At 45.0% G+C, this 25267-nt stretch overlaps 1 protein-coding gene across 1 annotated transcript in view; it reads left to right on the top strand.

Annotated features, from left to right (window-relative positions):
* Positions 1-25267, top strand: part of LOC138417470 (uncharacterized) — an 88051-nt gene that overhangs the window by 37353 nt on the left and 25431 nt on the right. The window contains exons 9-10 of the mRNA XM_069547736.1: positions 11194-11325; positions 14000-14162. Coding sequence (XP_069403837.1) covers positions 11194-11325; positions 14000-14162 — 295 coding nt within the window. The remainder of the gene's footprint in view (positions 1-11193; positions 11326-13999; positions 14163-25267) is intronic.

Genomic DNA, 25267 nt, shown 5'->3' on the forward strand with positions numbered 1-25267 from the left:
CCATTCCCAGTATTCTTGACTGGAAAATCCCATGGATCGAGGAGCCTTTGTGGGCTACAGTCCAGGGGGTCACAAAGAGTCAGATGCGACTGAGTAACTAACACACACCCACTTATCTCAGAAACGTTGTGATGATATGAACTCAGATCCCTTTTTATAGAAGAAGAAAATGAGGTTAGCAAAGCTAGAAACTCGTCGGGACCACTTGACTTGTCAGAAGCCTACAGGGCCTCTCATCTGTCTGCGTGGCTTCTAGGCAAAGTGGTTTCATGTCCCCCTGTTTACAGCCCTTTGTGCTGGGCTTTCTGGGGCACAGAGCCCTGCCTGCTCCACAAGACACCTGTGACACCCTTGGAGGACCGACTCCCACATTTCAGGCTTCCTCTTGACATGATATCCCCTCCCACCTCCCCCTCCCGCCCGCCAAGAAAGGAGGCCTTCTTGGACCCTCTACGTAAAATGGCAGCCCCCACTTCCTTGTCTTGCCCTCTTTCCTGGTTTTGCATTAATGCTTTCTTCTATATAAATAATTTGCATATTTATTGAGTTTGTTGCGTGCCTGTCTCCCCACTAGAATTTATGCTCCACGGGAGCAGGGATTTCGGTCTGTTGTGTCCACTGCTGTGTCTCTGTGTAGAATAGTCTCTCAGAGTGCACGCAGAGCTGTGTACTCAGGGCTCCGGGTTGTCTGCTACCCGTGTGGGGTGGAGATGTGTCTGACCTTCAGGCGGACTCCCTATCAGCATCTTATCAAGGTGATGCCTTCGGGGCCCGAATGATCTGCATTTCCCCATTCCTACCAGGAGGTGGCAGTGTGCTCACTCGGCCGGAACCGGCTCTGCTGAGGTTTCCCCGATGCAGCAGCGGCTTGGTGCCTCTGGCCCAGGACTGCCCCCACTGCTGCTGCTGCTGCTGCCAAGTCGCTTCAGTCGTATCCGACTCTGTGCGACGCCATAGATGGCAGCCCACCAGGCTCCGCCGTCCCTGGGATTTTCCAGGCAAGAACACTGGAGTGGGTTGCCATTTCCCTCTCCAGTGCATGAAAGTGAAAAGTGAAAGTCAAGTCACTCAGTCGTGTCTGACCCTCAGAGACCCCATGGACTGCAGCCTTCCAGGCTCCTCCGTCCATGGGATTTTCCAGGCAAGAGTACTGGAGAGAGAATTCTCTGTCGATCTAGGCCTGAAAGACCTGTCATAAAACCAGATGAAAAGCCCTTCTCTATCCTGCTGAAGTCAGAACAAATCGTTAATAACACTTAAACATAGATCATGGGGCCTGGTCAAGTATACATTGAAATTACCTGCAAGAAATTCTTGGGGGGTACTTTCATTTATCTTGGGATTTTTCCTTCGTTGTGATTGTTTAAATATCTCCGCTCCCCCACCTTCCCAAACACCCCTATGCCAGTTGTTTACTGAGCTAAATTGAACAACTATTTCTTATGTGCCAGACAATTTGGGGAAAAATAGAAATTTTCTTTTGGGAAAATGTTCTTTGTTAAAAATTAAAAAGCAGAAAAAATAAGAGCACAGTTCATGTAGCTTTCAACATGAGTAGATATTCTGATGCTCAGTTCAGTTCAGTTCAGTCACTCCGTCGTGCCCGACTCTTTGAGACCCCATGAATCGCAGCACGCCAGGCCTCCCTGTCCATCACCAACTCAGACTCAGGCATGTTTAATAATCATGCAAGAAGTATTACAGATTAAAGAGCAAGACTATTTAATAAACATTTCTTGGGCACCTCCTGTGTGTCTGGCACTAAGTTCAGTTCAGGGAAATAAAATATGAATCAAAAAAGGTCATTGCTTCCATGGAACCTAATCCCTAGTGAGAGTCAAAGATATTTGTACAATAAATTATGATACAAACAGAATAAAATATATGATAAAAAATAAACTGAAAGTGTTCATAGAATATTCACCAAGATTTTTTCTTTTTTTTCCATGCAGTCATGTCTGATTCTTTGTGACCCCATGGACAGTCCATGGAATTCTCCAGGCCAGAATACTGGAGTGGGTAGGGAATCTTCCCAACCCAGGGATCAAACCCAGGTCTCCCACTTTGCAGGCAGATTCTTTACCAGCTGAGCCACATGGGAAGCCCAAGAATACTGGAGTGGGTAGCCTATCCCTTCTCTAGGGGATCTTCCAGACCAAGGAATTGAAAGTCATCTCTCAAAGATACTATGGGACCAACTCATTTTTATTTCGCTGTAAATAAAAAGGTAAAAATTGAGCATTTATTCTGTATTTTCTGTATAAAGCAGAGTCTCCTGCATTACAGGTCGATTCCTTACCAACTGAGCAATGAGGGAAGCTCGTTCACCAGGATAGACTATACATATTCTGAGTCATACAAACACTTCACTTCAGGTGAAAGAATAAACTTGGATCTGTTACAACAACTGATTGCTATAAGAAAAACTAGTTCCTCATTGACATCAAAAGGTGTTATGTCATTAAAAACTTTGGTATGAATACAGTGATAAAATTAAAAACAGAAAAATTAGAATCTAAAAGAAAGTACTTAAGGATTCCAAGGCTAAAGCGTATGTGTGTTTTGTGAGTCAATCAACTTCCAAAGAAGTCTATCAATAATAGATGATGTTTTTGCTGATGTTTTGATGATGATATTTATGTAAATCTACAGTTATATATGTGGAGTTAATAAATTTTTTAACAAATATTGATTAAAAATAAAGTTGATACCAGCAATGTTGCACAGGAATGTAGAAGCCGGAAGAAATAATTTTGGTCAGGGAAATCAGAGAAGACTTCCTGGAAGAGGTGGCTTTTATACCATCCCTTGAAAGATGAGCAGGGCTTTGGTAGACTGAGAATTGGAAAGAAGTGTATTCCAAGCTAAGACACAGGCAAAGCCCAGAAGTGTGATCATTTTGTGATCTTGTGTATTTGGAGTGTGGGGCTGGGGTTGAATGTGGATGGTGTGGATCTAGGAATGTCAAATTCCACTTTGCAGAAAAAGTGCCTAGTGGCAGGGGCTCAATAATTGCTTATTGAGGGAAAAAAGGCAGGAAGGCCGGAAAGGAAGAAAGAATAAAGGGGAAAAAAAGGGTCAAGGTCTGGCAAATAGATGTTTACTGTGGATTATGAGAACCAAGAAGTAAATCAGGACATGGGACAGCAGCGGCCCTCTTCCCACCTCCCCAGTTCTTCCCATTTAAACACAAATGCTTTCTTGCTTTTCGCTGTGCTGGGTCTTTGTGGCCACACAGGCTTCTCTCTAGCTGCGGCAAGTGGGGCTCCTCTCTAGCTGCTGTGGTGGGCTCCTCACTGCGGCGGTCTCTCTTGCTTTGGAGCACGGGCTGTAGGGCACGTGGGCTTCAGTAGCTGTGGCGCATGAGACTAGTTGCCCGGCAGCATGTAAAATCTTCCTGGGAGAGGAGTTAAACCTGTGTCCCCTGCATGGGCAGGCAGAGTCTTAACCACTGGACCACCAGGGAAGTCTTCCCTTCTTATTCCAGTTGTATTGGAAGAATAAAATGGAAATAGCAAAATATTATCCCTTCTTCTTCCCCCCCTTGACTGTCTGGAAAGAGTCTTTAATAACTAAAACTACAGTAAATGTTCTGTTGTTTGGATGTACAGTTTATCTCTCCATTCCCCTACTAGAGGGCATCTTGATTTCTTGCAAGTTTTGAAAATTATGAATAAAAGTAGTATAACCATTCATGTTCAGGTTTTTGTGTGGACATAAAAGTTCAGCCCCTCTGGGTAAATACCAAGGAGTTTGATTCCTGGATTGTATTGTAAGAGGATGTTAAGCTTTGTAAGAAACTGCAAACTGACTTCTGAAGTGTCTATACTATTTCGCATTTTCACCAGCAATGAATGATAGCTCCTGTTGCTCTGCATCCTCACCAACATGTCAGCATTTTGAATTTTGGCCATTCTAATAGGTGTGTAGTGGTATTTCACTATTGTTTTAATTTACAATTTCCTGATGACGTAGGGTGTTGAACAATTTTTCATGTATTTATTTGCCGTGTATCTGTCTTTGGTAAGCTATATGTTCACGTCTTTTATCCTTTTTAAAGTTGAGGTTTTTTTAAATTGTCAACTTTTAAGAATTCTGTATATATTTTGGATAATAGTCATTCATCAGAGATGTCTTTTACAAATACATTATCCCAGTCTATAGATAGTCTTCTTTATCTTTTGACAGTGTTTTTCTCAGAGCAGTTTTTAATTTTAATGAGGTCCTGCTAACCAATTATTTATTTCATGGATTGGGCTTTTGGTGTTATATCTAAAAAATCATCAGCTTATCCAGAGTTATTTAGATTTTCTCCTACTTTTATGATTTTGCATTTTAAGTATAGATTTGTGCATAGAAAACAGACTTATGGTTGCCCAAGGAGGAGAGGGGTGATGGATTGGAAGTTTGGGGGTAGCAGATGCAAATTATTATATGTAGAATGGATAAGCAAGAAGTTTCTACTGTAGAGCACAGGGAATTATATTCAATACCACATGATAAACCATACTAGAGAATAATATGAAAATGAATGTATATTTATGTATAATTGAGTCACTTTGCTATACAATAGAAATTAACACAAAGTTGTAAATCAGCTGTACTTCAATGAAAAACAAACAGGTGTATGATCCATTTGAATTAATTTTTGTGAAGAGCGTGAGGGTGTGACAGAGATCTAGATTCACATTTTTGTACTTGAATGTCCAATTTTTCTAGCAACATTTGTTGAAAAGATTATGTTTGTCTGATTGTACTGCTCATTACATGAATGTGGGTCTACTTCTGGGCTCTCAGTTCTGTCCCAGTGATCTATTTGTCTGTTCTTTCACCAAACTACTCTGCCTTGATTATTGTAGCTTTATACTATGTCTTGAATTCAAGTAGCTACCATCCTTCAACTTTGTTCTCCTTCAGTATTTGGTTGGCTATTCTGAATCCTTTGCTTCTCCATACAAAGTTTAGAATCAAGTTGTCAATATCCATAAGATAACTCTCTGAGATTTTTATTGGGATTGCATTCAGTCTTTAGACCAAGTTGGGAAGAATAGACATCTTGACAGCATTGAGTCCTTTTGTTCATGAACATGGAATATTTCTCCAGTTATTTAGTTATTCTTTGGCCTGTTTAATCAGAGTTTTGTAGTTTTTTCAAATAGATTTTGTATGTATTGCTCTATTTATACCTAAATATTTCATTTTTAGATGCTAATATAAATGGTATTGTGTTTTACAATTAAAATTTGATTTGTTCATTACTGGTACGTAGAAACTGACTTTTATATATCAATCTTTCACCTTTCGGCTTTGCTGTAACTATTTGTTAGTCTCAGGTATTTGTTGTTGTTGACTCCTTTGGAATCTATCGACAATCCTGTCATCTACAAAGACTGTTGTTTTCCTTTCCTGTCCAGTCCGTACACCTTTTGTTTCTCTTTCTTGTCTTATTGCACTGGCCAGAATTCTAGTATGATGTTGGAAAGGAGTGATGAGGGGGGATACCCTTTTCTTGTCTCTGGTGGAGCCATTTTTAAGATTTCATTTTTATACTGTTCATTGCAAATGTATAGAAATACTCTTGATTTTTGTGTACTGGTCTTGTATCCTGACCACTCCATATGCAGTCTTCACATTTATCATTTTAATGGTTGCACACAATTTCATCAAGTAATATCCTATAATTTCCTTAATCTTCTCAACCAGTTAGATTTATATGCTGTTTAGCAGGTCTTCGTGTTCATAAACACTCCTGCTGGAAATAATTTTGCACATTCAACTATGTTCTTTGAAATTATTTCGCTAGACTAAGGGGTTAAAGGGAATGATATTTTGTATGGTTCAATATTTTTATTGCCAAATTGGCCTTCAGTGGAGTGTTAAAGCCTGAAGCTGATGCATACACGTACTTATTACCTACAGCTCACCTAGCGTCTCATGACAGCTTATCCAGTCTACCGCAGTACAGTTGTTTTGTGAGGTCACCAAAATACGAAGAAGTTAGAAGGAACAGATGGCCATTTGGCATGTTGGTGTCCTGTTTTGTATTGGGTCACTTTGACTTCCTTTAACTGTTGCCATTAATTCTCTTGTAGACGTGCACAAGGCTACTGACTTGGTGAGAAAGGTGGGTATAAGTCTTTGGGAATCACCATCACTCCCATCAGAGCTAGAAACACATCTTGGAGCACCCGCCCCATTGATGGTAGATTGGTATCATTCTCTGCGTTGCACAAAGCAAATGACTGTCATGAAAATCATCAACATGGATGGTGCTTATCCCTTGCTCGCTGTGTACAGGGAACTGTGTTATGCTCCTAACATCTCCTTTAGTCTTCACAACCCTGTGAAGTAGGTAATGTTAATATTCCCATTTCATAGATGAGTTAACTAAGTCTTTGAGAGAGTAAATAACCATTCGAGCTCTCTCCAGTAATAAGTATTGAACCAAGGGTTGAAAGTAGGTTTGTGTGGTCAGCGTCCATGCACTAAAGCATCATGACGTATCTGAGGAACTGAAAGACTGTGCTTTGCAGAGATAATAGCAATAGTTTTATAAAGACACTAACATGGCAAATCATTTGCTCCACCTCAAAACTAGCTATGAGATATCACAGCACTGCAATGAAATGTTTAACCACCAAGTAAACAGCTTCAGACCAACAGACGGAATAATTTGATTGTCCAGTTAACTTTCAGGGAAACTGGCCAGGTCTGCCTGTGCTCCACTCTGGCCATACGAGCTGGCCTTTCTGTTCACAAGTCCTGCACCTGTTTGGTATAATTCTACTTTCAAACCCTTCCTTTGCTTGTGCCAACTTCCTCACAGATGTGGAAATAATAGCTTTCTAGTAGGCTCCAAAACCTCCTGTTTTTCATATAAGATGTGGAAATGATAAGACCATGCAGAAAAGTTAGTGAAACTAGTGCTGAAATTTAGTAATGTTTCTAAAAATAGAGCTCCAAAAGATTTAATATTATAAGTCACTGTGATCCCCAGAGAAACAGCAATGGGGGTGGAGGTGTCTTCCAGTAAATGTGAAAGTGTTTTTTTCTTATCCGCTCAAGAGCATTTTCCTTCGTCATGTGGGGTCACCTGGCGTTTTTTCAAAGGACACAGATAGTGCTAGTGAATTCAGATGACAGTGAAGTTTTGGGGGGTGGGGACCCTGGGGCAGTGTCGGCAGGAACTTAGGGTCAGGTCCTGACTCTGTTGGGCGACCTTGGACAGATCATGAGCCTCTGGGTTTAGTTTGCTTGTATGTGAAATAGGAGGTCACAATACCTTGCATCACAGAACTGCTGTGAAAAACAGCTCTAAGTGAGATACTATTTGGAAAAGAACTTTGGAAATAACAGAATTACCCAAATGCCAAGTTGCGGTTGCACCACCCACTTTTAGCTTGTTTGAGTTGAGAGGGATTCAGTCAGCTGAAGTGCCAGGGCCAAAGATGCTGTGTTTAATTTGATTTTCTGATATTTTCCAAGATTCAGTTAAAAGTCCTCACTGACACAAACCTTCTTAGAGGTTTTTCCAAGCTTCACGTGGCCTCTTGCTTGTTTTATCCCTCTCCAGCATGCTGAGCGAACTTCCTCTTCCGTTAACGTGGCGTCTACCAGGCTTCTCTTTCATAAAGTTTCAAATTTCTCCTTTCTGATTAAAAAGTAATTTGTGGGGAGACACTTTGAGACTGCATAAGCATCCTGTTCCTATCAGGCCTTAACCGTTTGTTTTAATGGATTCTGATTGCCTTGTTCTTTCTACATCCCTTGGTGACTCTACTGTAAGAAAGGGCTTTCTTTTCCACATTTATTATTATTATTTTTTTAATTGTGTGTGTATGCTCAGTTGTGTCTAACTCTTTGCGGCCCCATGGACTGCAGCCTGCCAGGCTCCTCTGCCTGTCAGGCTTTTCTGTCCTTGGAACTTCCCAGACAAGAATACTGGAGTGGGTTGCCGCTTCCTACTCTAGGGGATCTTTCCAACCCAGAGATGGAACCCACGTCTCTGGCGTCTCCTGCATTGTCAGGCGGATTCTTTACCAGCAGTGCTACTTGGCAAGCCCTATTTTCTTTATGAACCCATGGATTCTCATTCAGTGCAATGAGGCATAATCTATTATTATCATTACTTTGGTGGTCAGTTGTCCCCGCTTTGACCAGAGGCAGGGGGTTAAGGGTAGCCAGGATTGTTCTAATCAGGTATGGTGGGATGTTCAGATATGAAAATGACCACCATGAAAGGAGACCTGTGTCTTCCTCATGGATGCTCACAAGCCCGTGTGGGGAAGCACCGTACAGGGCCAGTCAGGAGACAGAGGAAGTGAGGGGAGAGTGTGGGAGCCTTTATTATCATTTCCACAGGAAGGAATGGGTGAGGTGCGGTGCATAGGCTCAGGATGGGCTGGTTTCACCCTTTCAGCAGGCTCTGAGCCCCAGATACTGCCCCTCCTTGTCGAGAGCCTGGCCTCGGGGTGATTCAGGCAGGAAAATAGGGACTCTGACTCTGAGAGCCCAATAGAGGGTGTGGTTGGGGTAAGGGCTCCAGAATGGTTGATCTGCATGTGAAAAACAGGCTCTGGAGGAGTTATTGACTATCTCTAGGAATTAGCTAACCCTGGGAGGGGCAGTCCCTCCAGATTCAGCAAGGCCACAGATGTCAGAGCACCAACTACAGAAACAAGGAGACAGGGCTCTTACAGGGAATCCCAAGCTAGCATCTATATCCTTTCAACATATCCCTGCCTTTCTCTTGAGTTGTCCTTATTTTCTGGCACAAGAAGTCTGCCCTTCTTGTTTTGATATGAAGGTCCATTTTGTCTGGCTTGTGAGCTTAGAATTGTTTTAACTTTCAAAAATCCGAAAGGAGAAAAAACAACAACCTTAATTTCAAGTTCCTGTTGTTGTGTCTCTCAGTTGTGCCCAACTCTTCACAACACCATGGACTGCAGCACACCAGGCTTCCCTGTCCTCCACTATCTCCTGGAGTTTGCTCAGACTCATTGAGTTGGTGATGCCATCCAACCATCTCAAGCTCCTTAAGGATTTCTAAATCCTGGCAACTGTGGGTTGGAAGCAGGCGGCCTTGTCTCCTCTGAGGATGTGAGTCTCAGACGCCAGAGAAAAGATCTAGGAAAAACTGTGGGAGCATTAAGTCTCTATGATCCTGCGTTCTCCTCATGGGTCGCCTCCTCATTTCATCTGTAGGGCATCTTAGGGAGCAAAGTGATTCTACTCCACTGGTCTGGACCTAGTCTTTTCTTGGGAGTTTGGGCAAAGTCCTATTTAGGTCTGGAGATGTTGACCTACTGGATAGGACACTGGTTCATTAGACTGTGTTTGTGGGGAGCCCTCAAAGCGGGGAAGCAAATATAATATATTAACACATGTATATGGAATCTAGAAAGATGGTACTGATGAACCTGGCTGCAAGGGCTGCCATGGAGACACAGACATAGAGACCAGACTTGTGGAACATGGCAGGGGTAGCGGGGAGGAAGGAGTGGGCCGGATGTGTGGAGAGAGTAACATCGAAACATTCATTACCATATGTAAAATAGATAGCCAGTGGGAATTTGCTGCGTGACTCAAGGAACTCAAACCTGGGCTCTGTAACAATCTAGAGGGGTGGGATGGGGAGGGAGGTGGGAGGGAGGTTCAAGAGGGAGGGGACATATGTATACCTATGGCTGATTCATGCTGATGCTTGGCAGAAACCACCACAATATTGTAGGACAATTATCCTTCAATTAAAAATGAATAAATTAAATTATATATTTTAAAAAGGAGAGAGGGGGGAACCAGTACTGAGATCTAATGTGAAAACGACAGCCATTGAGCTAGACCCGAGATCACATCAATTATGGGCGAACAGCCTGACTTCTTGTTCCTCCGAGTGTGGAGCACAGACCAGCAACCTTGGCACCATCCGGAAACTTGGTAGAAATGCAGACTTTTGGGCTCTGCCCCAGACTTGCTGAATCAGAATCCTCATTTGAACATGATCCTGAAGGTTCCTGGGTGACTTACAGTTTGAGGAACACTGCTCCAACAGTCCAACTACTGATCTGGAGCTTTGGGAGTGACAGGAGAGTGAGTCTGTTCTGAAAACTGGGTGAAGAAACCCAGCAGAACCTTTGAATCTTTCCACCTGACTTCAGAAGGGTCACCAGCACCAAGAGCAGAGGAAGAATGGAGGGGAAATGAATCATCATTCTATGTTGTGTGGAGTCTGTTCAAGGTGCTGGGCACTTTGTTTTCTTAAAATAGATTCCTATAAAACCACATACAATCCTGTTCATAAAAGCATGTGGGGATAAGATTAGTGCTCTTAGATAACAGACCCCAGAGGGCTCCCTGCCCCTGCCACCACTTGAAGACACAGCAGGAGATGCCGTCTAGGAACCAGGAAGCTGGTCCTTGCTAGACCCTCAATCTGCTGATGCATTGACCTCGGACTTCCCAACCCTGAGGACCGTGAGAAACAGATGCTTGTTTAAGGCTCCAGTTTGCCGTTCTTTTGTTATAACAGCCCAAGGTAGATTGCACATCTCACCCACAACACAGTCGTGTTTCTGGAAGCCAGTGGTGGTGGCCATTGAGGCAGGAACTCCTCCCTGGGCCTCACCCATGTACAGTGGGGAAGATGTCTGTAAAATCAAACCACCTCTCTCTTCTTCCAGATGAAAGTTTCTCAGTCATGTCTGACTCTTTGCCACCCCATGGACTGTAGCCCACCAGGCTCCTCTGTCCATGGAATTCTCCAGCGAGAATACTAGAGTGGGCTGCCATGCCCTTCTCCAGGGCATCTTCCCAACCCATGGACGAAACCTAGATCTCCCACATTGCAGGCAGATTCTTTACTGTTTGAGCCACCAGGGAAGCCCTTCTCCCAGAGCCTTAGGACAAATCGTGCCTTTGGGGCCAGACGATGGACATCCTCACCAGGCGATCTGGCCCTAAGGAAGCTTGGTGAGGGATTAACTTTTGCAATCTTCTTCTCATTTGTCTAGACTGAGATCCCTTTTAACAATTGGCTTACCCAACCCAAGTATAATTTATATGAGTCAGAAAAACCCTCTGTGTCCCCCCAACTCATCAAGTACACCTGCTTTGCAAAAACAGCTTCGTCATTCTTAGGTTGTGGAGATTCCATCTTTCCTGCTAAACCCACGTTTGTCTCACTCTCCCCAACAGGGCCTGCCTCCCCGTGCTATGCCATCTGCTCCCACCTGCCAGCCTCACAGGATGCTGCCCCCTCTGCAGCACACATGGCCCAGTTCCGCCAGCCTGTGGTTTCCCATCCCTACCCAAGAGAAAAAGGAACAGGTCCGGCAGACGACACTTCACCCCACGTCCACTTGGTCTGTTCTGTCCAGTGGGCTTTCCACAAAACTTCAGCTTGTTTTTCTTTCACTTTCCCTGTCTGCCAGCCAGGGCTCCTTCATGACCTTGTAGCATGGATCCCTGCTCGTCTTAATGGGTCTTTGTGAAACACAATACAGAACAGGAATTCTTTCATTTATCCTGCATTCTTTCTCTGGTTTTAGCACTCGTGAACTTTCTGAAGCCAGATGGATTTCTTTACCTGATTGTCAGAAATGGAAACTTCTGGGTGGACCCGGGTGCTCTTGTTAGTTTTTGAAACTCGAGTGAATTCCAGTGTGCTGCTGCCTTCCTGGCTGTGATGGCAGCAAGGACTCTTATCTGGATTCCAGGGGCCATGAAAGCAGAGATGGATCTAGAAGGTAGAAGGATGGTCTAGGGAGTTACGAAAAGCAGACATCCTGGAGCAGGGATACAGGTGGGGCATGGAGCCCGTGGAGCCTGGGCCTTGAGCTCTGGGTAGGCGGTGGAGGGGGAAACATCTGCCCTGGCTGCCCCAGGGGTCTTTCTCAGCTGGGGAGGGAGCAGGTGGTTCCCTGGGGCCTGAGCTGGAGGGAAGGTAAGTTCAGGTTTGTGGGGAGTGCTAGGGGACTCCCCTGGGGACCGCACTCAAAGCTGGCTGCTGCTTTGTTATTTTCATCATTGGTTTTGTTTTAGATTCCACCAAATAGAAACAGACTCACAGATGCAGAGAACAAACTATTGGTTTTTCCAGGGGAGGCGGGGAAAGGGGCTGATCAGGGAGGGGGATTTAGAGGTACAAGCTGCTGTGCTGTGCTTTGCTTAGTCACTCAGTCATGTCTGACTCTTTGTGACCCCATGGACTGTAGCCCACCAGGCTCCTCTGTTTGAGGGAATTCTCCAGGCAAGAATACTGGAGTGGGTTGTCATGCCCTCCTACAAACTACTAGGTATAAAATAAATAAGTAACAAACATGTAGTGTACAACACAGAGAATATAGCCAATATTGTATAATTTTGTAAAATAAAATAAAATTTCATTTGAGGCATATAATCTATAAAAATATCAAATCGCTATGTTGTATACTTGAAGCTATGTAACATTATAAATCAACTAGGCTTCAATTAAAAAATAGGAAAAACTGGTTGTTGCTGGGAACCAGGCCTGATGCCAAGGGTGCCTTGAGAGGGGTCCCTGCAGCCTGTGGAACCCTTGCAGAGAAGGGGCTGCTCCTGGGAGTACATGTGGCAGGGGGCACAGCCCAGAAGACCCCTGAGGGCTGAGGGCTGGGAATACCAGTTGTGACAGGAGCTAATCAGACCCAGAGCCCCTGTTTGATAATAGGGCATTTGTTAAAAACTCTTTTTCTATCTCAAAATGAATGGTTAATAGAACCTCCTTCACTCGAAGCTCATTTTTACATCTACATGATGGATGATACCATGGATGGGTGATTCCAATGCCCCTCTGCTCAAAGCCACCAGGAATTCACCTGCTTCAGTGTGGATGGACAGAGGTATGTAGTGTGGGTGACCCATTGACTGTAGTGTAGACTCAACGTGATGAATGAGATTTTACAAAATTGTCAACAACTCTTAGCAAAGTAACAAATAGCACAGAAAACTATCTTCCTTTGATTAGCAACAAAATGTACTAGAACATCCAGTGCATTTGTAATCATGTGGAAAATGCTCGCATTTGTGTGTGAAATGGAATTATGTTCCGGGCTGGGCAATGCTGGGTTTGTCAGCTTCATGAATGTTCAGTTATTTGACAACCATACAGGGCCATGGGGTGATTTTCATGTTGAGGGGCTGAAGAGAGCAAAATAGTGTCTGGTACCCAAGACCATCATACTTCATCACTGCTTCCCCTGTTGTTATGACAACCCCACCATCCCACCACAGGGAGTAGGGGAGAGAGGGGCCATACTTTGTTGATCAGCTCCAGGAACCAAGCTATAGGTGTAGTGGTTTACATACATCTTTTAATAGAGATAAATTTGATGAATAATGTTATGTATGTTACAGGTGTACACTATAACAATTCACAAAATTTAAAGGTTATACTCTTTTTATTATTGTTGTTGTTTAGTTGCTAAGTTATATCTCTTTTATGACTCCATGGACTGTAGCCCGCCAGGCTCCTCTGTCCATGGAATTTTCCAGGCAAGAATACTGGGGTAGATTGACATTTCTTTCTTCAGGGGTTCTTCCCGACCCAAGGATTGAATCTGCATCTCTTGCATTTGCAGGCAGGTTCTTTACCACTGAGTCACCAGAGAAATTCCTTTTACATTTGTTAAGAAATATTGACTATATTCCCTGTGCTGTACAATAGAGCCTCGTAACTTATCTGTTTTAAACTGTAGTAGTTGGTCCTTCGTAATCCTTCCCTTATTGTGCCCCTCCCGCTTCCCCTCTTTCCGATTGTAATCTCTTTTTGTTCTCTGTATTTTTAAGTCTGTTTCTTTTTTGTTATATTCATTAGTGTTTCTTTATTCGAGCCTTGAAACACCTTTAATTGGGGTGTATTCTAACAGTGGTTTTACAAATGGAGAAAGCGAGGTTCAGAGGGGGCAGGTAACTTGCTTAAACTCACACAGCCAGAGAGTAGAGGAGCCTGAATGTGAGTTAAGTCTGTTTCAATTCACAGCTGAACATGAACAAAAAGGTGCAAACAGTGAAGACAAAGAGGCAGAAGACCTATCTGGTCAGATCTCCCATGGAAGCTCAATGAAAAGGAAAGGGTGTTTGTTCCTTTACAGTTTTGGGCGTGGCTTAGGAGTTGCTTTGCCCGGAGATGTGGAATTAACCAGGTGAGTTCTTGGGATTCATCCCAACTCTATGAATTCTTTTGTTATGAAAGCTCCTTTGTTTTTTAAAAAAGAAATTTCAACAGTGAACACTTTGGATTGTCAAGTACACTTTTTTTTTCTGAATTGCATATTCAGTTTAGTTCAGTCGCTCAGTCGTGTCCGACTCTTTGTGACCCCATGAATTGCAGCACACCAGGCCTCCCTGTCCATCACCATGTCCTGGAGTTCACCCAAACCCACGTCCATTGAGTCAGTGATGCCATCCAGCCATCTCATCCTCTGTCGTCCCCTTTTCCTCCTGCCCCCAATCCCTCCCAGCATCAGAGTATTTTCCAATGAGTCAACTCTTTGCATGAGGTGGCCAAAGTACTGGAGTTTCAGCTTTAGCATCATTCCTTCCAAAGAACACCCAGGGCTGATCTCCTTTAGAATGGACTGGTTGGATCTCCTTGCAGTCCAAGGGACTCGCAAGAGTCTTCTCCAACACCACAGTTCAAAAGCATCAATTCTTCAGCACTCAGCTTTCTTCACAGTCCAACTTTCACATCCATACATGACTACTGGAAAAACCATAGCCTTGACTAGACGGACCTTTGTAGGCAAAGTAATGTCTTTGCTTTTGAATGTGCTATCTAGGTTGGTCATAACTTTCCTTCCAAGGAGTAAGCATCTTTTAATTTCATGGCTGCAATCACCATCTGCAGTCAGTTTGGAGCTCCCCCAAAATAAAGTCTGACACTGTTTCCACTGTTTCCCCATCTATGTCCCATGAAGTGATGGGACCAGATGCCATGATCTTCGTTTTCTGAATGTTGAGCTTTAAGCCAACTTTTTCACTCTCCTCTTTCACTTTCATCAAGAGGCTTTTTAGTTCCTCTTCACTTAGTAAGGTTTTAAGTGGGCAAACCATCAGGAGGACATTCATCCCTGAAACCGGAAGTTTGTCCTTTGTATCTTTGGCCCTGGTTTTACCAGGTTCCATCACTGCGGCTGAGGAGCTGGCTGGCCTCAGGGGTGGCTGACCTTGAATGTGAGGACTGCTTCTTTCTTTGGGATATTGGTTCCAAGAGGCTTCTGGCCTCGGTGCTTTGTTCAGTACTCAGGTCTCTCTGGGGAAGTGGACCCAGGTGGTTCCAACCTAAGCTACTACACTACAAGCCTGCACTGGCGCAGAAACCCTTGGGGTCCAGCAATCCACACCCATCACAGCAGAGATGTGGCCTCATTTAAGGACCCGTGATGCCCATGGTAGCTCCGCTGCAGTCAGCGCAGTTCACCCAATACCTCCAACACCTTCTCTTCGTCAGGCCCCAGACCCTGACAGTGCCCAGAGGAGTGGCCAGGCCAGGGGAGGAGACACCCACGCAAGGCTCCCCCACAAGCGTGCGGCTCCAGGAAGTGTCACTGACTTACAGATAGTAGGTCCAAAGGGCTAGGAGCTGCTAGGCAAGTGCGGAACAGTCAAAATGAACACTGCATTGAAATCTATCAGCAAACACCATTCAGGTTACAAAACTGAATTTGCCCCGCTTTTCTGGAGTATATATATTCAAGGAATTTTAGAACTTAAGAGACTTAAGAAATCACCTATTGCATTGGCATGTATTGCTTAAAATGAGGCATCCATATTGGTGCTGTGACTGTGAACTAGCAAAAATGTATCCCAGGTAAGCTGTAGATCTGGTGTGGTTTCAGAATTCTAGGTAGAATTTGAATGGGATTTTTGTTGAGTGGTTGGTTATATATTATACGCAAGAATTCCTTGTCTTAGGTTTTTTCTTCACATTTTACCTGTATGCTCTTATGATGCTGTATTTTAACACATTATTGACTAGAGATGTATCAATACATTTTTAGAGAGTGATACAGTTAACATCACTGTCTGAAGGTGTTAGAGATTAAAATTGATCTAAGATTCATTATATAACTTAATGATTGTCATTACCATTCACATTTTCCTCTGTTGGGTTTTTGTTCCAACCTTGTGTATATTATAAACACAAGCTTATTGCCATAAAAGTTTCAAAAATGATACATCACAAAATTTTGAGTGAAGAAGAATTTTTTGGTGAATTTTAAGCAGATACTTTCTCTAATTGTCTGAGCGACCTATATACTAGTGTCTCAAAAGATGATAGCTCTTCAGAATATAGTTCTGATTCAGACAATGTGAATATTAGACCAACAAAAAGACAAAAACCTTAGTGACTGATTCTGATACAGACAGTGAAAATGAAACAGTGATGGAGATGACTTTACAGATGTGGCAGTAACTATTTAATATAATAACCTGCAAGTGTTAGTGAAATAACTAATTTTTGGCCAGCCAAAATAAAAACCGCCTGCCACAGGTCTTATTTTCTGCAAAACACCCTTTGTCAATAATGAGTTAAAAAGTGATGTTTACTTTGAAATCTTGAATCTGGTCCTTTTGAGTTTCTAATGGGCTCAACTTACTAATCATGCATTGGAGAAGGAAATGGCAACCCACTCCAGTGTTCTTGCCTGGAGAATCCCAGGTACAGGAGAGCCTGGTGGGCTGCCGTCTATGGGGTCGCACAGAGTGACAAGACTGAAGCGACTTAGCAGCAGCAGCAACAACAGCAGCAGCAGCAGCAACTTACTAAAGCGGATCACTTTGCTTTCCTAGGCTGCCATCTACAGGCCAGTTAGGGTAATAACACACATACCTCAGCGGAGAAGCTGGAGAGGAGGAAGGGGTTGCAGGGAGAGCAAAAATAATTGATTCTTCTTTTTCTGCTTTATTTTCTAAGGGATGCATACACATATCGTGTTTGTGTCTCTACACATATTTCGATTCTGGTGTTGAAAGTCTAAATGGTCTTTCTATGCTCTTCTCTAGCTTCCTCACTTTAACATAACAGGAAGTCCCATTTGTCTCCAGTCCTGGAACCTTATTTAATTCATTAACTAAAATAATATAAAGACAATCAGCTTCTGGGGACACAGCCTGGCCTCAGGAACCCAGAATGCAATATTGTAGGCGGCTTCATCTCTGGCCGCCTGCCCCTACGGCCCTCCGCTGAAGGGGAGAAGGGGTCTCTTTGCATAATCTCAAACACTTAAAGTTGGAGGGGGCTTTAGTGATTGTCTAGCAGTGATTCTGGTCTTCCCAGATGACTCCGATAAAGAAGCTGCCTGCCAAGGCAGAAGACATGGGTTCAATCCCTGGGTTGGAAAGAGCCCCTGAAGAAGGAAATGGCTACTCTCTCCAGTAATCTTGCTTGGAAAATCCCATGGACAGAGGAGCCTGGCAGGCTACACACAGTCCATGGACACAACTTAGTGACTGAACAATAAACCAGTGATTCTAGCCTAGAAAACTAGCTTACTGTGGCCAGAATTGCTCCAGAACTGTAATTCTTGATGGTTGATCTTTTCCCCAAGTCCTGGGGGAAAAAAAAATAATGAGTAGAATGTTCTCAACTTACAGTCTTCTCCCATGCAGTCTTCTTAAATCTTTTTATCTACTGCCCGTGTCTAACTGAACAGGCAACAAGACCTGAGATGGAGACTCTGCGGGTGGAAGAACAGGGGTCAGCAGCTGCTCTCTTCCTCCTCCCCCCAAAACTCAAATAAAACACAGAGATTTCAACCAGTCTAATAAGACTACGGAGATAAGATCTACTTTTCCTTTTTTTTTTGCTTGAATTTTAAAACAACTTCTTATGATAAAATGAAATCTATCAGAACTCCTTGAGGAACTCACATGGCTGGCTGCACTTCAGGACTCAGGAGAATCTGTCAGCCCAAACCCCTCATTTCACAGAGGAAGCAGCCCAGGCCCAGAAAGGTGAGGTGAGAGTGCAGAGCAACAGGGCTGGTGACTGGAAGAGCTGGGCCCTTCTCCCATCAGCTCCCGTCACATCCAGTTAAGGTTTGTCTTTGCTTTTTTTAAATTGAAGTATAGTTGATTTACAATGTCATGTTAGTTTCAGTTACATAAAATTATACACACACATAAATGGGCTTCCCTGGTGGCTCAGATGGTAAAGAATCTACCTGCAATGCAGGAGACCTGGGTTTGATCACTGAGTTGGGAAGGTCCCCTGGAGGAGAGCATGGCAACCCACTCCAGTATTCTTGCTTGGAGAATCCCCATGGACAGAGGAGCCTGGTGGGCTACAGTTCTTGGGGTCGTAAAGAGTCAGACGTGACTGGGGGACTAAGCACACCCTAGCATATATTCAGATTCTTTTCCTTGCAGGTTATTATAAAATATTGAGTAGAGTTCCCTGTGGTCTATAGTAGGTTCTTGTTGGTTTTCTATTTTATATGTAGTAAGGTTTGTATGTTAATCTGATCCTCCTAATTTACCCCTCCCCTACTTTCCCTTTGGTAACCATAAATTTGTTTTCTATGTCTGTGGGTCCGTTTGTGCTTTGTAAATGAGTTCATTTGTGTAACTTTTTTTCAGACTCCACATGTAAGTGGTATCATATGATTATTTGTCTTTTTCTGTCTGATTTATTCCCTTAGTATGATAATCTCTGGGTCCATTCATGTTGCTGCAAATGGCAATATTTCATTCTTTTTAATAGCACCCCACTCCAGTACTCTCGCCTGGAAAATCCCATCGATGGAGGAGCCTGGTGGGCTGCAGTCCACGGGGTCGCTAAGAGTCAGACACGACTGAGCGACTTCACTTTCACTTTTCACTTTCATGCATTGGAGAAGGAAATGGCAACCCACTCCAGTGTGCTTGCCTGGAGAATCCTAGGGACGGGGAAGCCTGGTGGGCTGCCGTCTGTGGGGTCGCACAGAGTCGAACACGCCTAAAGTGACTTAGCAGCAGCAGCAGCATTCCATTGTACATATGCACCACACCTTCTTTATCTGTTGATGGACGTGAAGGTTGCTTTCATGTCTTGGCTATTGTAAATAGTGCTGCTATGAACATAAGGGTGCGTGTATCTTTTCCAGTTATAGTTTTCTCTGGATATATGCCCAGGAGTGAGGTCTTACGGTAATCTAGTTTTTTTAAGGAACCTGCATGCTGTTCTCTGCAGTGTCTGCACCCATCTGCTTTCTTATCAACAGTGTAGGAGGTTCCCTTTTCTCCTCACCCTCTCCAGCATTTATTACTTGTAGACTTTTTTGGGCAGACTTTTTGATGCACTTAGTTTCTTGTCAGCTCCTCCCTTGTCTCTGTATCCCCTCCCTTCCCTGATTAGCAACTGTGTGAACCCTCCCTTTGGAACTCAGGGAAGGTCAAGGGGTCTCAATGAACTCTTATTTCCTCCAAGCAAGAAGTGGTGGTGGTGGAGGGGGTGGGGGAGACACGGAGAGGATTTCTGCTGGGACGCTCAGAGTCCCCCCTTGTTTCACCCCAGCCCCCACTAGCCTCAGGCTGCCTGGATCACCGCAGGGCTTCCACTTGGCCTCATTTCCACTCTTATTTCTCCCAGGGGTTTGTCTCCTGAGATGCTGACACCAAGGTGGCACTGAATGAGGGAAGATTCTGTGAGGGGATCTGCCCATGAGGAAACATCGGGAAAGGGAAGAGGAGGCAGGGAAAGCCATGAAGCTGCCAAGTGCGTCAGCCCCCAGGTGAAGAGGAGAGGCAGGTGGACAGATGCCAGGAGGACACTGGCTCTGAAGGTGCTCATATCTCTGGCAACCCCCTCCCCGCTCCTGTCCTGCAGAGGGGTTCGTGTTTCCCAGACCAGTGTGTGCCTCGGAGCCCTTCTCTGCTTTGTCATTGGTCAGGAGCAGCCTCCAGAATCACAGCCTCAGCACAGACCTGGGTCTCACATTCTGGCAGTGATTCAGATATATAAAAGAATATATATGCCCACTCACGCACAATGGGTATATATATATATTCTTTTATATAACTGAAAATGCCCTTGTGGGTTATTATAAAAGATTGAGTTCCTTGTGCCCTACAGTTGGTCAGTTTCACCCTCATGGAATGGGAGTCTGGGAGGCCCCCACTAAGCCACCACCCACATGATCTTGTCCCACCCCGGGACTTTTCTCTGACTTCCACGCCCAAGTCTTCTTCCTATCACAGGTGAGAGGTGATCTCCCTGTGAGGCCTGCACCTGCCGCTTGCTTCACCTGGGTTGATTTCCCTGAAGACTGGCTTGGCTTCTGCCCCCCAACAAATCCCTTCTCCACTTCCTGTTTCAGGGAGGCTGATCCCGACTCCATGTTTTTAATATGTTTACCTGCATCTCCCATACGTGCACTACTGGGGCCCTTCATCTGCGTGTCCTCCCTTGTTTGTGACAGGCTGCATAACTACTGACTTACTATGTCTGTTTTAATGGCCCCTGTCCCTCCCTGGAATGTCAGCTGCATGAACACAGTGGTCTTGGTTTTGTGTATTAATATAATCCAAGTTCCCCGAACAGTGTCAGCCACATGGGAGACCATAAATTTTGGCTGAATGAGTGTTGCCTCTCACTTGCCCCTTTCTGGATATGTTTCTCTATCAGTTTCCTGTCTCTGCTGTTGGTTGAGCAACACTCACTTCCAAGGCCCCATTATGGGGGCAGGGCTGGTGGCCTCTACCACGCCCCCATGACCCCAGTCCCCTGGGCTTCATGACTTGTTGCCTCCCCATCCCTTATCTTCTCCAGGTGGGTCTGTGTGGCCAGGAGGTCACAGCAGAAGTGATTTCTGAGGGCATTTCCAAGCTTTCAGCATAGAGACATGGCGGCTTCTCTGTGCTGTCCCTCAGATCACCTACATGACCAGTTGCCATGTCATGAAGACACCTAGACGGCTCGGGAGAGGCCCACAGGGAAGGAACTGAGATTTGGGGGTACATGGCCCCAGGAGGGACCCCCCATGTGGGAAAGCAGAGCCCCGGGGGAACTCAAGCCTTCAGAAGATGAGGCTCCAGCCCACACCTGCCCTGTGGGAAGTCCTGAACCTGTGCATCCCTGCTGAACTGCTCTCGGTGCCTGACTTCCAGAAAATGTGGGATATTATCCATGTCTGGGGTTCTAAGCTGCTAAGTTTTGGTAATTCGCTTGGGCATCAATAGATAACGAGTATGGTGGTGGTTTAGTCGCTAAGTTGTGTCCAACTCTTGTGACCCCGTGGACTCTAGCCCGCCAGGCTTCTCTGTCCATGGGATTTTCCAGGCAAGGATACTGGAGTGGACTGCCATTTCCTTCTGCAGGGGATCTTCCTGACCCAGGAAGATAAGGAGTATACTGGGTATTAATATCACTCACTCGATTTCAGAGATAATGAACCTGAAACTCATAGAAACTGACCTGCCTAAGTTCCTGCACCACAGATGGAGCAGGCAGGGCTTCACTCTCTGGAAGGGCCAGAGTCCACTTGTCCCCACAAATCACTTTCAGCTCTGCATTTGGTATGTTGGAGGTGAAAGGTCATGGCAGAGGGAGACTAGCGTGGGCTTGTTAATTAGATCAGGAAGATGAGTCGTTGTTCAGTTGCTAAGTCATGTCTACTCTTTGCAACCCTGTCAACTGCAACACACCAGGCTTCCCTGTCCTTCACTGAACTCATGTCCATTGAGTCGGTGATGCTATCTAACCATCTCATCCTCTGTCTCCCCCTTCTGCTCCTGCCCTCAGTCTTTCCCAGCATCAGGGCCTTTTCTTCGCATCATGTTGCCAAAGTATTGGAGCTTCAGCTTCAACATCAGTCCTTCCAGTGAATATTCAGACGAGGCTCAGCTACAAAAAACCAGAGAGTGGGTCACTAGGTAATGAGACCTCCAGAAGAGCTGAAAAACAGAACCACATGCCTGGTCCATCTGCATCCGTATCCTTTGGCTCAGAATGTCCAGCCCAACGTCTGTCTAAAAAACGACATCAGGCCAGAGGAATGCGAAAGCTGTCTGCCCCACGAGTTGTACCTCTTTACCCGTCTGTAATAAAGCCAACCTCGCATCCATTTCAACTTGGCCAGGCTTTCAGTCAGGTTTGCGGCTATGTTTGCTTGCAGTAACCAAGGCTTTAAAATCTCGGTGATGCAATCTTGCCCGCTGAACCTCTCATTTTAAAAATGCGTGGATGTGGCAAAGCAATTAAGTCATTTTGTTTCAGCTCCTGATTTGACTTCTCTGTTCCCCAACTGTTTCGCAACATCATTCCACTGAGTTAAAAAGAAACCTGGTCAGAACCGCCTTTTTATTATAACGGCCAGCAGCTCCCCTTTGTTGTGCTTTATCTGTAGGATGGGGGCCAGGGTTTACCGGTTGATCACTGAGAGCTGGCATGCATCACCCTCTCCTCCCCCCGGAGTCTGGGCTCAGCGGGAGGCCACTGGGCCGTGGCAACTCCCCAATGACATTATTTCTATTAAATGACAGCCGAGGGTTTATGGGGTGTTTCTGGCCCCAGCTCAGTGGAACCAGCAGGGGTGGGGGCGGGGCTGCTTCCTGTCTCCTCTACCTAGTGGTTCCTGCCTCACCAGGAAAGATCACAAGACTATTTGATGTCGGTTCTTGGAACAGCAGTCAGTTAATTAAAACTGCTGAGTGTTTGAACACATGGAAGGTGAGGGGCACATCACTGCCAGCGCACGCTGGTGTCAGACAGACAGAGGCGCTCAGGGGAGCAGGGGGGTGGAGGAGACAGACACACAGCAACATCTTCTGGACAAATGCCCCTGACTCTCCTGCCAACGAGTCTGTCAACCTGAGAACTAATTGTGGAAACAAAGTGACCAGTTTGATTTCAGCTCTTCATCTTTCCCATCTGAAGGCAGCCCCACGGTGGGGGGAGAGGGGCAAACAGGACATCAGGGGTTCTGAGTGACCTCTGAACTTGGCCATTGTCATGACTAATGCTGTCCCCAAATGCACGTGTGTTAAGGATGTTGGAAATGGAGGCACACGGTCACCAAATTGTGTCTTTTTTGAGAGACTCCTCTGTTTGGAGGCCTGCCTTCCTGTGCCAGGCTGACCCCTGCATGTTGTCAGGCCTTGAAGGAGCCAGAAGGGACCAGTATTCTGGTGCTTTCTTAGGTCTTGGGAGGTAATAGGGTTTGTTCTCTGCTTGTTTATGTCACTCAATTCAAAGCTGTTTATTAAGTGGCTCTGGGACCTGCTATCAGCTAATCTAGGTGCAGGACCCTGGGGCTCCTGAAAATGTAGATAAAGACATTAATATGCCTCTGCATTGAGACAACAAAGATCCCACTTCCCTCCATGGCAGAGGCCGAACCCACCCCTGCCAAGGGCTTCATGGCCTGAGGTTTATGATATTAACAAACTAGAAAACTGTGGGTTTCTGTAGAGTGCTATATGGTAAATTGTGAGGATGTAGTCAAAACTTCTTGTATTAAAATTGGCCTATTAAACATGGTCTGGGCCTTAATGAAAGTCATCTAAATATATTTTCTACAATTATTAAGATTGTAGAATCTTATATATAGGGTTTCCCTGGTGGCTCAGTTGGTAAAAAGTCTACCTGCAATGCAGGAGACCTGAGTTTAATCACTGCGTCGGGAAAATCTCCTGGAGAAGGCAATGGCAACCCACTCCAATATTCTTGCCTGGAGACTCCCATGGACAGAGGAGCCTGGCAGGCTACAGTCCATGGAATTGCAAGACTCAGACATGACTTAGCAAATAAACCTACCTACCTACCTACCTACACACACACACACACACACACACACACACACACATATACATAGAGAGAGACTGTTTACTCTATGCCTGAATATCTTCACATGCATACAAATTCTCTGTTATAATTAGGCAGGAAGTCAAATTAGAAATGATTTCTAAATCTAAGCATTAACCTCATGTTTGAACAGGGCTATACTAGAATCACACTACCCAGTGTTCAAGCATGGAAATATGAACAGTCTCCATCAGAAGACTTAACTGGGGAGTAATGGGTAGATGGTGAATCCCTGCCACTACTTCAGGTGCAGAAGGAAGACAGTCTTCACTTACATATCAGCCACACTAGTGAGTGACTGTTTTGAACCGGCTGCATTTTATCAGATGCATTCATCTGCTGATGTCCGCTTGCAAGGCTGGTTACTATTTCAAAGAAAGTTACATAAACACACTTAACCTGTGTAACTCCTTCCTTTGCGGTCTGGAGATCTGAGAGGCTCAAGCTGGGGAATGGAGAAACCTTCTGTATAGTTCTCCCTTTTACTCAGTAGGCTTTATAGGTGAGAAGTGTGAGAATGAGCAAAGGCAGGAAGGGGCCCAGGGGACATGGCTTGTCTGGGATGGAGGGCATGAGGAAGTGTTTTCCCTCCTAGGCTTACAGCTAGCCTATCTCTCTCTACTGGCTGTTTCCCTCCACCTATAAACACCATCAGATCATTTTCTCCCCATGGAAACAAACAAACAAAAACTAAACCCAAAATAAAAATTACCGGAAACAAAGCCTCCAGCCCTTCTTCCCCAGGGACGCTCAGTGCCCTCTTAGGACCACCCACCTCACCTCTCTTCTCTTCTCACACGTGCACCTTAAAGGACACCTGTGCTGGGCCGTCTTTCTTACTGCCACCCCAATCATCCCAGAGCAACTGTCAAGGGGCTTCTTCCTGTTGCAAATCCAAGGGCCATTTTTCCATATTCTTGGTGACTGTCTTGCTTTGTCCTTTCATGTTTCCGGACACTCCCCTGTCCTGCTTCTGACCACGGTCCCCTGAGCTGCCCTCCTGACTCCGAGACCCTCTGCTCTTTCTGGACACCCACATCCCAGAGCTCGTCTGCTGCTCATAGTGCTTCTCACTTTACACCCAGTCCTGGGCCATGTGTTCACCGCTCACAATCAACTACAACCTGGGATGTCTCCCAGGTTACAATCTACAGTCTGAACGTCACTTCAAAGCTTCGATCTGAATATCCAGCTCCACCTGGAAGCACCTTAGAAACCTCACATTAGCAAGTTCAAGGTGATTTCATGATCAGGATAGGGGCTGTATCCCGGTTATCTTTGTATCTCCAGCACCGAGCATACAGGAGGCACTCAATAGTGAAGTAAGTCAGACAGAGAAGGAGAAATATCGTATCAGTCAGTCAGTCAGTCAGTTCAGTTGCTCAGTTGTGTCCGACTCTTTGTGACCCCATGAATCGCAGTACACCAGGCCGCCCTGTCCATTACCAACTCCCGGAGTCTACT

The sequence above is a fragment of the Ovis canadensis genome, chromosome 13 (genome assembly GCF_042477335.2).
Source record: "Ovis canadensis isolate MfBH-ARS-UI-01 breed Bighorn chromosome 13, ARS-UI_OviCan_v2, whole genome shotgun sequence".
Taxonomy (NCBI): Eukaryota; Metazoa; Chordata; class Mammalia; order Artiodactyla; family Bovidae; genus Ovis; species Ovis canadensis.